This window comes from Oryx dammah, unplaced genomic scaffold (assembly GCF_014754425.2).
Source record: "Oryx dammah isolate SB20612 unplaced genomic scaffold, SCBI_Odam_1.1 HiC_scaffold_9, whole genome shotgun sequence".
In the NCBI taxonomy this organism is placed as follows: domain Eukaryota; kingdom Metazoa; phylum Chordata; class Mammalia; order Artiodactyla; family Bovidae; genus Oryx; species Oryx dammah.
The window spans coordinates 3,838,565-3,854,165 of NW_024070193.1; the positions used below are offsets into that span (position 1 = coordinate 3,838,565).

Sequence of the window (15,601 nt, forward strand, 5' to 3'; positions counted from 1 at the left end):
GCCTTTGTTTACAGGAGAGGAAAGAATTCTAAAGAGACCAGAATGGTCCAAAAATGCCTCATGGAGAGGTGGCATCTAAACTGGGGCTAAAAAGCTAAGAATTTTTTTTAAACTTTTTATTTTATATTGGAGTACAGCCAAGTAATAAAGTTGTGATAGTTTCAGGTGTACAGCAAATGTATTCATTCTCCCCCAAAACCCCCTTCCTATTCAGGCTGTCATATAACATTGGACAGAGTTCCCTGTGCTACACAGTAGGACCTTGTTGGTTATCCATTTTGGTTATCCGTTTTATTTTATTTTTTGTAGCTTTAAACTTTTTTATTGTGTATTGGGGTATAGAGTGTCTGTCTACAGTACGGGAGATCTGGGTTCAATCCCCGGGTCGGGAACATCCCCTAGAGAAGGCGATGGCACCCCACTCCAGCACTCTTGCCTGGAGAATCCCATGGATGGAGGAGCCTGGCGGGCTGCAGTCCACGGGGTCACAGAGGGTCGGACACGACTGCGTGATGTCACTTCACTTCATCGCTGGTTAACAATGTTGTGGTAGTTTCAGGTGAAAAGCGAAGGGACTCAGCCATGCGCATGACATGTATCCATTCTCCCCCAAACCCCACTTCCTATCCAGGCTGTCCCATAACATTGAGCACAGTTCCCTGTGCTATCCAGCAGGACCATGCTGCTTACCCATTTTAAATAGAGCAGTGTGTACGTGTCAATCCCCAATTCCCTAACTATCTCTTTCTCCCATCCTTCCCCTCCCCCCAACCATAAGTTTGTCCTCTAATTAAGTCTGTGAGTCCATTTTCTGTTTTGTAAATAAGTTTATTTGTATCATTTTTTAAAAGATGTCATGGTAGCTTTGATTTTGTCACTAACTCTGTGTTATCGAGGGCACGGCAGTGGGCAAGTCACTTAACCTGTTAGTACCTTGGTTTCCCCAACCATAAGTGGCAAGGGATTAAGTTCTTTAAGACTTCCTGCATAAGTGCCAACCTCACATTTCCATTACCTATGTATACCCTACCCTTTCTCAATCCCCTATTTATCCCGTCTCCCAAACGCTCTCTTCAAAGCTCCTTTAATCAGCTTGCCATGCTGCTTGCCTCTTTATCGCTTGGTCACTAAAATTTTCTGACCTCAGAGCAGAGGTCTTTTGGGTGCACAGTTCCCAAAGCGTTTATCTGAGAGCTCCGTAGGAGACTGAATGTGCTATCATTCATTAATCTCCCAGGGGCTACGTTCTCATCCTCTGTAATAACTCTCTGATGGAAGCTCTCCCGTAGATAGCAATACACTTTCCCTTCAGGCACTACATGAAAGAAACAATGGAATCATCCTATAAAATTACACAGAATGAGACTCTGGCCCATTGTTCTCTTCTGCTGCCTAAGGAGGAAGCTGTACTCTTTGGATCCCTGTAAAGATTTTGGCTTGTCCACCTCCTCGGATTCCCAAGTAACAATTAGGCAATCTGGCCTTCTTCCCACTTCTCATTTCAGTGTGTAGGATACTTGTCAACTTGCCCAGAATGACTTTAGGCATTTTGAGCTCTTCATCTGAGTGTATGCAATAGATAAATAAAAACATAATTAGAAGGAAGACTGACTTAATACTTGATTTTATTTTTATGGAGGGAGGACATACTTATTTTAGAATTGAAAGGATTGTGTGTTTGTTTGTTTATTTTTGTCTCTCTTCATATTTTAGTTTTCCTCTCCTTCCCTTCGTGTTCAATAAGATGTTTCTAAATGTTTAAAGTAAAGAGTGTATTAAAATGGAGCTCATGTTTGTAAATGTGAAAAACATAGCATCTTACTTTCTAGTGCTTAGTGTATCTGAAGAAAAGCACCCCTGGAGTGCAAACAACAAACTCAGTGGTTGGAATGTGGTTTAATAAGTCCACAAACCTGTCAGGAATCTTAAACTCTCTTCCCAAAGCTATGCTGACATACAACATAACTGTGGAGGAACCAGTTCAGTTTGTATTGTATGTATTCCCTATAATTTAGGAATAACCGCTTGCTAAAAACTGAAAATCGCTAGTAGTGGAAATCGTTAGGTGAAACTGAAGCCTTCGTTATATTATTGGGAGTCGACAAGTGGTTTGTATGTTTAATAAAAGGAAGAAGGGCTAGAGCTCTAAAGAACCAGTGGATGTCTGTCTTGGTTGCCACTGTCCTAGAACCAAAGAGAACAGAAAAGTGGAAAAACAGTTGAAAAAGTAGGAACTTAAATATGTCAGTATTTTATGATACGAGAGTTCAGTGAAAAGCATTTAAGAACAGAAGAGCATTCAGTGAACATTCAGAACAGAATGCCTAACCAAGAGATTTCGATACTGAAGATATCTACTTTTTTAAGTAAGAGAAAAAATTAAATATTTACTCTTCCTTTGTAATAGAAAACTATACTTCAGGGGCATCACATTGCCTTAGTTCTCAATGGAAAGCTCTACCTCCTATAGTAATGCCAGCTAATAAGTGTAGAAAGAGGGATAGAATCAAACCTCATAAACTCAAAGTGTTGATTCGCTCAAGGATTATGAAGTGTGTTGTGACTTGTGGGTGAAACTGAATATCCTTATAATTCCATAGTTCGCAGCACACATACTACTTTCTAGTTGCAAGGAAAAAAAGGAACCCTACAGTGTTATCATCATTCTAAATTAGTAATTGATCTTAGCATCACTAATGGCCAGTCATTTACCATCTCTCTGATGTGACGAACTAGGGAACATAGAATATTTCCTATATTACATTAAAAAAAAATGTTTCACCTGAATCCACACACTCTTAGATATAACATCCAATTTGTGGGAAACATGGGGATAGAGAAGCAAGATAAACAATCCCAGAAGAAAACAGCCAGACAAATCCAGAGGGTGGACATACCATGGGATAAATTGGGCTAATCTTTTCAATTAGTCAGTGGCCTTAAAATTAAGGAAAGTTAGCAGTGGGGGAAGGAGACTACCCTAGATTTTAGAAGACTTAAGGAACATACAACCAAATGGATAGCTACATCCTGGGTTAGATTCAGGCTAGGAATAAACCAGTTATAAAGAACATTTGGAGTCAACTGGGAAATTTTAAATATGAACTGGGTATTATTTGAAATGAAAATTTAGTAAAATGGAAAGATGGGGATTATGGACATTAAAAAGCAGATTACCTGGATGCAAGGGGAATTTGGAGGAGAATGGATATATGTCTATGTATGGCCAAGTCCCTCCACTGTTCACCTGAAACTATCACAACATTGTTAATTGGCTATTCCCCAATAAAAGTATGAAGATAAAAATAAAAAATAGTAAAATAAAACAACTGATAAATAAATGAAAAGCAGGCTTACCACCAATAAGTACCATATCTCATTTTTACTAAAAAACCCAAATACTATGTGTATAGATACAGGTACGTACATTTATATATGTACTTAGGATTATACATATGCCCAGAAAAAGATCCAGTTAGAGAAACACTAAGAGTTCTACATTAATAATCTCTAAGTAGTAGAAATATAATGATTTTATTTTTACCAATCTGTATTTTGAAATTTTCAACAATGAAAAATGGATTGGTTCTGTAAATATAAAATGTTAATTAAAGAAAAACACTTTCATATAGTAAAGCAACAGTGTTTTCTGTCCCTTAAGGAGAATAAAAATGTTTCCATTGAGGAAGAAAAGTGAAAAGACTGGAAAACAATTTAGTATCTTTCAAAAATGTCTGGTAGTGGGTTTTGCCTGTAAAGTTGTATCTATTTGTCTTTAGTCAACATGGTGTCAAGAGTCAAACAGACCCATGTTTGAATTCAAACTGTCACTTTACAAGTGTTTTTACTTGGGGCATGTCACTTTCTCTCTCCAAGTCTCTGTTTTCTCATCTAAAAGAGTGGTTGTGAGAATTAAAGATGACTTAAATAAATCAGTGCCTGGAACAGAGTGTGCTTTCAAAATTATAATATTTTGAAATCTTAAAACCTTACACATGACAACTTGATTAATAAAATAATGAGAACAGTCACCAACTGACGCCTCTGTTGCTCTTAAATTTATGTTTTTTGAATGTAAGTATGTTTCGCAAAGTAAGTATGACTTCCCTGTGGCTCAGATGGTAAAGCGTCTGCCTACAATGCAGGAGACCCGGGTTCGATCCCTGGGTTGGGAAGATCCTCTGGAGAAGGAAATAGCACCCCACTCTAGTACTCTTGCCTGGAAAATCCCATGGACAGAGGAGCGTGGTAGGCTATAGTCCATGGGGTCACAAAGAGTCGGACACGACTGAGTGACTTCACTTTCGCTTTCTATGTTTCACAAAGACATGGTATATGAGCAGAGTATGAAATTGTTAAGTAGTTAGATCTTAAAAAACAAGTATGAATTTTAAAGGTTTGCTTAGCAATAGAAGACCCATTTTTATTTATGGCAGCAGTTAGAGAGCTGATAGAAAAATGAAACATTAATTTTGTAGCCAAAATCATTGCCAGCTTCCACATGCAAGCTCTTTTCAAGAGCTGCTTTTTCCTTTCTTCTTTTGCTTTGAAGGACCTCTTAGCATCATTGTGAATTTCAAAATAGATAAAAGCACAGTGCAGCTCTAAGGTGCTTTTTAAAACTTAAAAGTATGAGTACCTCACAGTGGAAATTTTCACATAGTAATTTTATTCTTTTCATTAGAGGAACTGTGACAATAGAAAGTACAACTGTTTGTACCAGAAGAACCCCAGGCTGTTAGGATGACTCATGAAGAATCTGAGCATGAGGCAAAAGGACATTTGTCAGCAGAATGGGTTCCTGAACTGATTGATCAGATATCACCAATTTTTAATTACCAAGCTGTTATTGAGTACTTCCTTTTTAAAAAGCCCCGACTCTAAACTCTGGTCCACTGTGGCATCCCCACAGGTGAGTCATACACATTAAGTGACTCACATGGTACTGAAGCTTTTTTGCTAATAGACTTATAACATAATTGTTGGCGTTAAGAATAATTGATTGGAACAATTTACTTGAACGTTTTATTGCATCATTTTAATGCGACGGAGCACAAACTGGGAACAAAGAAACCTGATTTCTAGCTCAAAGTCTGCTGCTGATTATTGGAGTCATACCTTGGGCAAATCATTTGATTTCCCTGTAACTCATTTTCCTTATGAAAAATTAAGAGTTTGAATGTGTTAATCTCTGTGGTATCAAGTTATAGGAGTCTGTAATCTCAAAAGTCATTGTATTTCCTTTGGGGCAGTCACAAAACTGGTAAATGGCTTATTTTACATAAACTAAACTTGCCTATACCTCTGTGGCGCTGAACTTGCATTAGGATTGCGGGGTTTTCATATGGTTCACCACTGATGGGATACGTTACCTTAGGAATCTCCAGATGGCTGATCTTGAAAAATTAATTGATAAAATCTGAACAGTGAAGAAGATACATGTTTTAGAAGTTTGGGATTTCCCACAACTTAAATATGGGTCAGTTGATGATATCACCTGTAGGTATTTTATTATGGTTAGAAACCAAATTGCTGGAGAATTTCAAATATTTTACTGCAAACACAAGTTAACATAGTTTAGGTGGTATGTCTTTGGTTCAACAGTATAACGACTGGAAAAGTGTTTGGTTGATCCCTAGAAAGTGGTTAGACAAGTTGGAGTTTTGTTTTGTTTTGTTTTGTTTTTTTTTTCAGGTATAACAGGCAAGTTAACTTTTGAAGGGGGTGGGGGGACGCAGGAAGAAGGAAGTTTCCAGATGAAAGTGCCTTTGGTGGTGTACCTAATTAGCCACCAGGTATAAGAAAGAAGTAGTAACTCAGGATTAGAACATGAATAAGAATGCAATACACAGAGTTTCCATTACCCTTTAAGTAAACAAATTGCAGGCGTACTGTTAAGTATCTGCACATTAGAAGCCAAAAGGACATAAAGGGTTTTGCAGAAAGTTCTTCTCATTCCAGAGACAAAGAAACGTGACCCCATAGAGTTAACCCAAGTCTGAAGCCATATAACAACTGAAAATCTATGCTTTCTGGCTCCAGTTTCTATCTGTGACTCCATGGATCACATCACTTCAGGGTCAAGAAAACCTTTTAAAATACCAAATACCCATCTTCTGGAGCTATTGGCTATAAGCTAACATCTTTTCATCGAGTTAATTTTCTTTCGTTCAGAATGGTGGTGGTTGTTCTGCCGCCAAGTTGTGTCTGACTCTTTGCGACCCCATGGACTGCAGCACACCAGGCTTCCCTGGCCTTCACTGTCTCCTGGAGTTTGCTCAGATTCGTGTTCAGTCATCAAAATGGTTTATTAGCTTAGAATAATAATCCTGTATAGAAAACATATACTGTCCATGGGGTTCTCCAAGTGAGAATACTGGAGTGGGTTGCCACTTCCTTCTCCAGTCGACCTTGTTTTGTCAGAACTCTTCAGTGTGACATGTCCGTCCTGGGTGGCCCTGCACGGAGTGGCTGATAGCTTCATTGAGTTACACAGGCCCCTTCACCATGACAACACTGCGATCGAAGGGCCAACTAATTGGAAGAGACCCTGTTAATGGCGAAGTTTGAAGGCAAAAGGAGAAGAGGGTGACAGAGGATGAGATGGTTACATAGCATGAGTGACTCAATGGGCCTGAATGTGAGCAAACTCCAGGAGACAGTGGAGGACAGAGGATCCTGGTGTGCTGCAGTCCATGGGGTCACAGAGAGTCGGACTTCGTGACTGAACAACAGCAAGGCTGACATGGAAAACATGTCCCTGGGTTGGCCACAGAAATTCTTTCACAGTTTTAACCTATGTGAAAATCCGAATGACCTTTGTGGCCAACCCAATACTTTTTGAAATTCTGAACCAAGTTATAGTTTTAGCTTGAAGAAGAATGGATCTTACCCTCCTTTCTTTCAAGAAAAAAAGAGAAAGAAAGAAAGGACCCAGATGTGTTCAGTGGTGGCGTTCCTTTCTCTCTTTCCATGGGAATCCTGGACTTGCTGGGATGGTGGCCATGAGATCTACCTGTTAGGATACAGAGTTGTATGTTCTGCTAAAAGGCCTGTGTCCCATTGAAACATCATTTTTCCCATGCTGTGTTCCCAGAGACCATGGAGAAACTGGATCGATGCACCCCCCGACACTGGAAGGTGGGGTTCTGAGCTGACTTTAGTTGCACCAGGAAAAGGCAGCAGTTCTGGGCAGGCAAAGCGAGCTTTCTGGTTGTTGGCAGCTGTGTGGCTTCCTCGGGGGACCACGGGGAGATGTCAGTCTTGTCGGAAGAAGAAGAAAGCTGAAGGTGTTGTCACTTCCCGAGGTCCCTCTCCTCCGTGAATGATCCGTGGGAGACAAATGTATCAGGCAGCTGTCTCCTCACGGCTCTCATCACCAAAACGATCAATAACATGCATTGGTGCCAGCTAGGCACACAGCTAGGCCGGACCCGAGGGATACTCACAGTTGTTAGATACTGTTCCCTCAAGGAGCTCCTGACGTTTTAGGAGGTGATGCAGGTGGTCATAGCTCTTCCAGCATGAAACAAAGCAACTTTTTCAGTGGGGCTATAGCAGAAGGAAATGGCAACCCACTCCAGTATTCTTGCCTGGGAAACCCATGGACAGAGGAGCCTAGAGGGCTACAGTCTACAGGGTCACAAAGGGTCAGACACAACTGAGCGCAGGTAGAGACAGAACCAGCAGGAGAGAGAATTCTGTACTCACTGTGCTAACTTGTACTGACGGAGCTTGCTTTACAGAAAAGAAAGAGAACCCACTTAAAGCAGCTTTAAAATTCAAATTCAATCTAGGGAACGAAATCCAGATTTAACCTGTAGCCACCCAACCCAGAACAGTAAAGAACCTGCCTGCCAGTGCAGGAGACCCAGGTTCAATCCCTGGGTTGGGAAGATCCCCTGAGAAGGGAATGGCTACCCGGACTCCAGTTTTCTTGCCTGGAGAATCCCATGGACAGAGGAGCCTGGCAGGCTACTGTCCATGGTGTTGTAAAGAGTCAGACACAACTGATTGACTAACACACAGACACACACATGTTGCAGTATATTGCAGAAGCTGAGCTATAACGTTCTACATCTGAAACTTATATGACGTTATCAACTAACGTTACTATGATTGAAAAAAGAGAAAGGTTTTACTTAGTTTCTGAGAGCAATGTGACAGGAAAAATACTCTCTTCTGTGGGAACATTTGATGTAAATCTTTGTCAGTCTAGTGCTTTTTAAAAAAACTTCATACAGGTATAATACTATGATTTTGCTAATTATACATTTTTAGACATTCTCTTACTTTTTTGTTGTGGAACCATTAACAGTTGTTATTACTCTACTTGTTGCTGTTGTTCAGTCGCTAAGTCGTGTCTGACCCTTTGCGACCCCATGGACTATAGCCCACCAGGCTCCTCTGTCCATGGGATTTCCCAGACAAGAGTACTGGAGTGGGTTTCCATCTCCTTCTCCTGGGGATCTTCCTGATCTAGGGATCGAACCCTCGTCTCCTGCATTGGCAGACGGGTTCTTTACTGCTGAACCACCTAGGAAGCCCATTACTCTAGTTGCTTCTCCTAAATGTACTAAAATTTGGGGAGTATTCTGACTGAGTAATATTCAGATTCTTTTGGTTAAGAGATGATTCCGTAAATAATACTGAAGACTAAATACTGAAGAGTAGCCTTCTCAAATTCCAGACTTCCATTTCTTTCAGATGTCATAACTAGGATAGGATTAAGCCTTCCATCTTCCTTATGACAGCACCATTCCTGACTTTCCCCACGCTTCCTCCTGCTGACGATGTGCCCTGCACCCACAGGCACATCCACACCCCTGCGTCTCCACCGTCCACAGGGAGACGATCGCCTTGTCTTCTCGCCTCTACGTGGCACAGAGCCCGGCATCCCCAGTGTTGGAAGCTGGGTTAGCTTTTGTGCAGGTACGTTAGGAAGGTGGCCTCCTCCCACTTCTCCTCACTCGGGAAAATTACCAAGGGCTATCTTTCATAGGTGATTTCCCAGGTGGCTCAGTAAAGAACCTGCCTGCCAATCCAGGAGACGCAAGACATGTGGGTCCAATCCCTGGGTCAGGAAGACCCCCTGGCGAAGGGAACGGCAACCCACTCCAGGATTCTTGCCTGGAGAAGCCCATGGACAGAGGAGCCTGGCGGGTTATAGTCCACGGGGTAGCAAAGAGTCAGCTACGACTAAACGACCAAACAATAGCAATCTTTCAAAGGACATGCTCCACAGGATGGAAGGCAATAGAATTCTTTATAAAAGTACCCTTCAGAAGCAAAGTGCTGATAACCAGTTGGTGTAGAAAACACCTAGACGTGGTCTAAAGCTCCAAGACCTACATTACCACCCCATTTACTGGCATGCTTTTTTATGCATCTTATTATAATATCCTTCAAATTTTGATAGTATAAAGAGTAAGACACTGGGAAATCTCAAGACCTTGACAGTAAGTAAATTCACATACATGTCAAAACACTAACAAATTTGCCAGTGATCATATACTGTGTCCACTGATGGTCATGACTTAAGCAAATACATTATTTCTGGCACCGTCACATGCTAATTGACCTTCAAGGTTAAGGAAGCTAAAAGATCACTCTTTAAGGGATATTTAGATAATTTTGATAGATATCATTAAATGTGAACTCATCGAGGATGGGAACCTTGACTTATGAATATTGTTATCTCTTATCCCTTAGAATAATACCTGGCAGTTAGTATCTCATGAACATCTGAGGGATACACGAGTGGATAGCTGTCACCTGTGTAATTAGATACAAATGAGATTGTCTCCGTTTATTTTTTTTAATTTGTATTTATTTTTCTGACACCAAAACCATTTTGTATTGGGGTATAGCCAGTGAACAATGCTGTGGTAGCTTCAGGTGAACGGTGAAGGGACTCTGGCTCCATTTGCTTTTGTCCATTTTAATTTGTACGTTGTGTCTTACATGATCCAGTGCTGCAGTGTGATAGGACAAAATCACTAACAGAACAAATACGATTAAACAATCCATATTCTATGAGTATTTTGTTAGTAACTTGGGGTGCTTTCTATGTTGCTTGGTATGTTGTCAAGAGTTTAAGCAACATTTGTTGCACCCGCCACCGCTCTATTAAAACTGTCATGAAAACACATACACACACATGCACACACACACACATCATTTTTGTCTATTGATTCTTTTAAAATTCTACTAGGTGAGAGCACATCCATCTTGTTCATCAAGCCAGCACCTGGCTCCATGCCTGCCAATATAGTGGTGATATATTGCCAGTAAACATTCATTGAATAAATAAATGAATGAAAGACAGAGAATAGGACAAGTTTTTTGCTTTCTTGTAAAACAGTCTAGGGGAGAAGGGTTGGCAGATTGTGGTCAGTGCTATAAGAGTCGGTGGTATTAGATTCAGGGGCTGTGGAGTAATTCACTGTCAAAAGTAATTTTATGTTTGAATGGCTGAAGCCTGTCTTCAGAACTATTAGAGGCTTACAGCGTCTAGCAACACAGCAGGTAGGCCAAGTTGAATGGTGTTTGAGAAGGAAAAAAAGAGAAAATAGAAGTAACAGTAGGTGAAGAATCCAGAAATCAGTCCGTTTGAGGACTCTTGGAAAGAATGAATGTGTGTATTGCCCAGAGAGTAAAAGAGATGACTAGAGAACCAGGTGATAGTGTTGACCTCAGAAACAAAACTCAGATGATCCTCAGGTAGAATTATGGGGCATGAATGAGCTACATGGTCACTGAGGAAGTGCAGGAATGACAGGAAGAAGCGTATTGAGAAACTCCCCACACTCCCTGCATATCCATAGATACGGAAAAGTGAAGAACAGTTACTTACTGATGTTCCTTTAAAGAGTTAACGCATCTCCCCCTTAACTCACCCGGTGCTCTAACCCTGTTGCGCCTGATTTATTAAAAGTGGTGATTCAGTCACTTCTAAGAGTAGAAGTCAGTGAAGGCCAGTGGTGGTAAACTGGCCTGAGAATTAAATTCCAGTTCCAGCTCCATCCCTCCCTAGCTGTTGAACCTGGAGAATTTACTTCTCATTTGGGATCCCCATTTCCTCATCTTCTTAATAGATCCTTAGACCTGCAAAGGGCTTCTCTCACTTGAAAATGGTATCATTCTGCCAACTTTATCCTTCTTATAATCCATCATAATCTTAAGGACACTTTAGTAAACTTGTTCTAAGTTCGTTTTTTAAAAACTGGAGAGGCTGTGCAATCAGAAGGCAAGAATGAGGTGATGATAGGGAACTGGGTGAGATACTGCCACTTAACGGGAATAAGGAGCTTCCCTGGTGGCTCAGACGGTCAAGAGTCTGCCTGCAATGCAGGAGACCCAGGATTGGGTTGGGAAGATCTCCTGGAGAAGGGAATGGCAACCCACTCTAGAATTCTTGCCTGAAGAATCCCATGAACAAAAAAGAGCCCAGAGGACTACAGTCCATGGGGTCTCAGACTTGGACACAGCTGAGTGACTAACACACACACACAACAGGAATAAAGCCAAAATTTGCCTTTCACACTCAGGCACATTTTGGAACATTGAGTATCTGTAGGCAGTGCGTGGGTGCTAAGTTGCTTCAGTTGTATCTGACTCTTTGCAATTCTGTGGGCTGAAACCTGCCAGCTCCTTTGTCCATGGGATTCTCCAGGCAAGAATACTACAGTAGGTTGTCATGCCCTCCTCCAGCGGATCTTCCCAAACCGGGGATCAAACCCACGTCTCTTACATCTCCTCCATGGGCAGGCGAGTTCTTTACCCCTCGTACCACCTGGGAAGCCCTATCTGTAGGCCAAATGGGGCTTAAATTTTTGTTCAGTTTTATTAACAAAAAGGAAAGTGTTCTTGACTTATTTTTATCTATCATAACTTCAACCAAGAATCTTGGATTAATCACACCTTTAAATGTTGTGTCACTGTGCAAAGTTGCCCACTGAGAAGAAAGAAGACACTTGTTTGTTGAGAAAAGACCCTGATGCTGGAAAAGATTGAGGACAGGAGGAGAAGGGGGTGACAGAGGATGAGATGATCAGATGGCATCATCAGCTCAATGGACATGAGTTTGAGCAGGCTCCAGGAGATAGTGAAGGATGGGGAAGCCTGGCGTGCTGCAGTCCCTGGGGTCACAAAGAGTCAAACACGACTTAGCAACTGAACAACAACAGCAACAAATAGAAAAAACTAGTTTTACACAGCTGTAATTCCCTCAGTTATTTGGACTGTCAAGAAAGTTCTTTTAGCTCAATCACCTTAATAAAGGTGTTTTGGTTTTTAGAAGTTTATACACAATGGAATTGCCCAACTCTCCACTGTATTCTGTGCTGTGGAGACCCAGTTAAGTCTTCTTCCCACCAAGCTATTGCTCCACAACTGACAAGGGAGCTTTTGCTAGTCTCTTGTAGGGTGACGAGTTACTCAATGTAGATGAACCAGATATATATGTATTCTGCTCAGGGAATATTAGGATCAGCGTATTCAGAGATTTATTACCACCTGATACACTGCCCCAAGTGGAGGCATCTTTTTAAATCCACAAGTCACTGCAATTCCATGAGGCCACTTGTGTGATAGGAGGAGGCCTGCTCCCACATTGAAATTTGGCACAGCTAGTGTTTCTCTTTGCCAAAAAGGTCAAAGGCCTTGAGCAAGAAGCCAGCCTTTTTCCTGATTACAAAACTGACCACAATTCTCCAACCTATCAATGTCAGTCTTTTTTTTTTTTTTTTTTCCTTTCTGGTAATGCGTTATTCCTCTCAGGGAGAACTCTGCTTTTTTTCATGATGTTATGGAATCTATCCTTCCAACGTTAACCAACGTTCACACATCAGCTGATGTATATGCTATGGATGGGTAAACTTAATAATTAAGTTTCTGAGTAGCAGACACTGATATATAAAATCTGAGCTGTCTCAGGCCCTGTCTCCAGTCTGTTAATGCTTCAGTTTTAGAGAATCTGGATCGCTGTGTCATTGTTTTACAGATTTCACAAAGTAAGAGAGTAAATACCTAAGGACAGAGCATTTCAGTAGCTGATCGCAAATTTTATAAACACATACTTGAATTCAGACATTTTCTTCAGATATCAGATGATATGACTAGAGATTCAACCAAGGGTGGGCAGACAGCAAAAAAAAAAAATTATCCAAGTAAGTTTAGCTAGTATTTCATAACCCAGAGATGTAAAGTTTTCCATTTTAGAATCAACTGAATATTGAACTGTGTCTGCTCTCAGAGTTCTAAGTACTATCCTGCCCCCGCCTCTCACAAGACACGAGGGTCACCGGCGAGACGGTGTGGCAATGTTTTCCTTGTAATGTACCAGGTCTTACCAAAGCAGTGAACAGCGTTATGACACAACAGTTTGTCACAGCTGGTCTCTAACAGGAGGATGCCAGCCAGTCCATCAAGGCCTGGTCCTCTGTGAGTTTATTCCCACCTCCCCCAAACATTTGGAAACAGATGTCTTGGCTCATTGGTGGGTTCCCAAGTTTTACTGCCACACATCTTTTTCTTTGAACGGAACTGGCCTTTTGCAAGGAATAGACCAAATATCGGTGGGAGTCACAGCAAATCCCTGTTCCATGCTGTGATGGGTGAAACCCTGGGAGATCCTCTTATTGACCCAGAGAGTGAGCCCTTCGCTGTCACCGTGTCTGCAAGTACCTCACAAGGTAAAGTCAGCTCCAGATTTGGCTATCGGTGTGCTCCGGGCATCACGGAAGGGTGAACTTGACCTTGTGGCTTGTCTTCCAAGTGATGTCTGTTCTGTACTCTGATGTGTGTAGGTCAGTATTTTGATGCTTAACTTGCTGCTCTTGTGTTCACTTAAAGCATACTCAGAGCTTTTTTTTTTTTTTTAAAGAACAAACAACTAAATTCAGATTTTATTTCTGTGCTTGACTCCTGTGTCCTGAATTTAAGTATTCAAGGTATATTTACATCCAAAGAAATTCTACTTGTTTTCATAGGGTTGGCCAAAAGACTTGTTCGGGTTTTTCTGTACAATCTTACAAAGAACCTGAAGGAACTTTTTGGGCTACCTAACATTTTCTGGATTGACGTATGTTTTCCCCAAATACCTAAGGTCTTCTTAGAATGTCTTTCCTCCTTTTAGCTTTGTGTGTTATGTATCTCTCATAGCAGCATTTATTCATTTTAAAGTACTCTCAACAAGTTTTTGCTCTACTTTGAAATCTAGATACTTGTGTGGACATTTTCTCTCTCTCAAAGAATTGTAAGCATCCAGGGTATAGGGCCAAGTTTTATTCTTTATATTTCTTAGGGTACAAAGCAGAGTGCCTAATGCTTTGTAGAATAGTGTGGAGACCTTGGAGAAGGCCTATTCTAAGCGTTTCATTTTGCTATTGCATGCTAGGTAAATGATTATCACTTTTACTCAGATGTGAAAGATTCAATTAGATACCTCATTTTCAGCATTTCTTTCTTGGCCTTTGGAAAATGTAAGTTTTTCATTTCTATAGCTCCTTCTACTGGAGTGTATTAGCACAGCTGCTTCTGTTTTGTGCTATATCATATTTATTTCTTCTTTTTTCCCCCCTTCTTGTAGATGCTACGTAAAAATTCATTGTGTTAGCTAGTCTGATTCACATTTTACAATATAGATGCTACTTAAAAATTCATTGTGTTAGCTAGTCTGATTCACATTTTACAATATAAATGCTAAAAATTCATTGTGTTAGTCTGATTCACATTTTAGAATATAAATGCTAAAGTATTAAAATTAAGTTGATTAATTGTTGAAATGGATGGCTATACATTTTGATGTTTTAATTTCTCTGAAAGTCTGAAGTTTGAACATATTAATCACAGAATTTTTTAAACATTGAGCTTTTTAAAAGTTAAGAAAAAAATTTCCTGAAGTGATATTTCATTTTATTGTGACATTTGGATTCAATGTATATTTCTGTCATCTGAGTCTCTTAAACAGCTTAGTCTAATTATGTTACATAAAATCCTGTTATTCTATTTTTCTACAAGCCATAAAAAGTATTGCTGTGTTTCTCCAGTTATTAATTTAACCTGCATCAGGGCAGAATGTCCAACCTATACTGTAAAATAATTCTTGTGTCAAAATTTGACAGTTTTGGCTGTTTGAAAAGAATATGTCCAGAATGCAATGCAACAAATATTTTAGGTTAACTGAAGCGAATATGTTTATGGTGAAGGGATAGTTGTGGGTTTTGCGTTCGTTTTCCTTCTGCACTAACCTCTTTATTTTTATACCTTGAATTTGCCCTGGGTGTAATTTTTTTGTGTCTCAGATCCCTTTCAAAAGAATAACCCAATACCTTTCTTCTTAATTAAGATGGTACAGAATAGAATTACTAGCAGTTAAGAAATTATATATTGTACCAATTACTTAACTCTCATGTTAAATGATCTCTGATTACTCTTTATTCATGAATGTTTTTTTCTGTCAAAAATAGGTTTCTAAAGGCCAAAGACCCGAGATAGGTCACTTCTATTGTATTTTGTAGATGGCCACTTAAATACTTCACTGTTGCCAAAACAAACAAACAAACCTGAAAATAAGTTGGGAACGTGGTCATCATTAGCT

The 15,601-nt window shown here is 40.3% G+C and overlaps 1 protein-coding gene across 3 annotated transcripts in view; it reads left to right on the forward strand.

Moving 5' to 3' along the window:
- PPARG (peroxisome proliferator activated receptor gamma) overlaps positions 1-15,601 on the forward strand; it is a 122,746-nt gene that overhangs the window by 44,107 nt on the left and 63,038 nt on the right. Inside the window, exon 1 of one of the 3 annotated variants that reach the window (XM_040246704.1) lies at positions 13,527-13,694. The exons of 1 other annotated variant lie outside the window; for it this stretch is intronic. In XM_040246704.1, the coding sequence (XP_040102638.1) occupies positions 13,613-13,694 (82 nt within the window). In that variant the 5' untranslated portion in view covers positions 13,527-13,612. Of the gene's footprint in view, positions 1-13,526; positions 13,695-13,995; positions 14,084-15,601 lie in introns of those variants that run through there. One more of the 3 variants, XM_040246705.1, reaches the window with a different exon arrangement.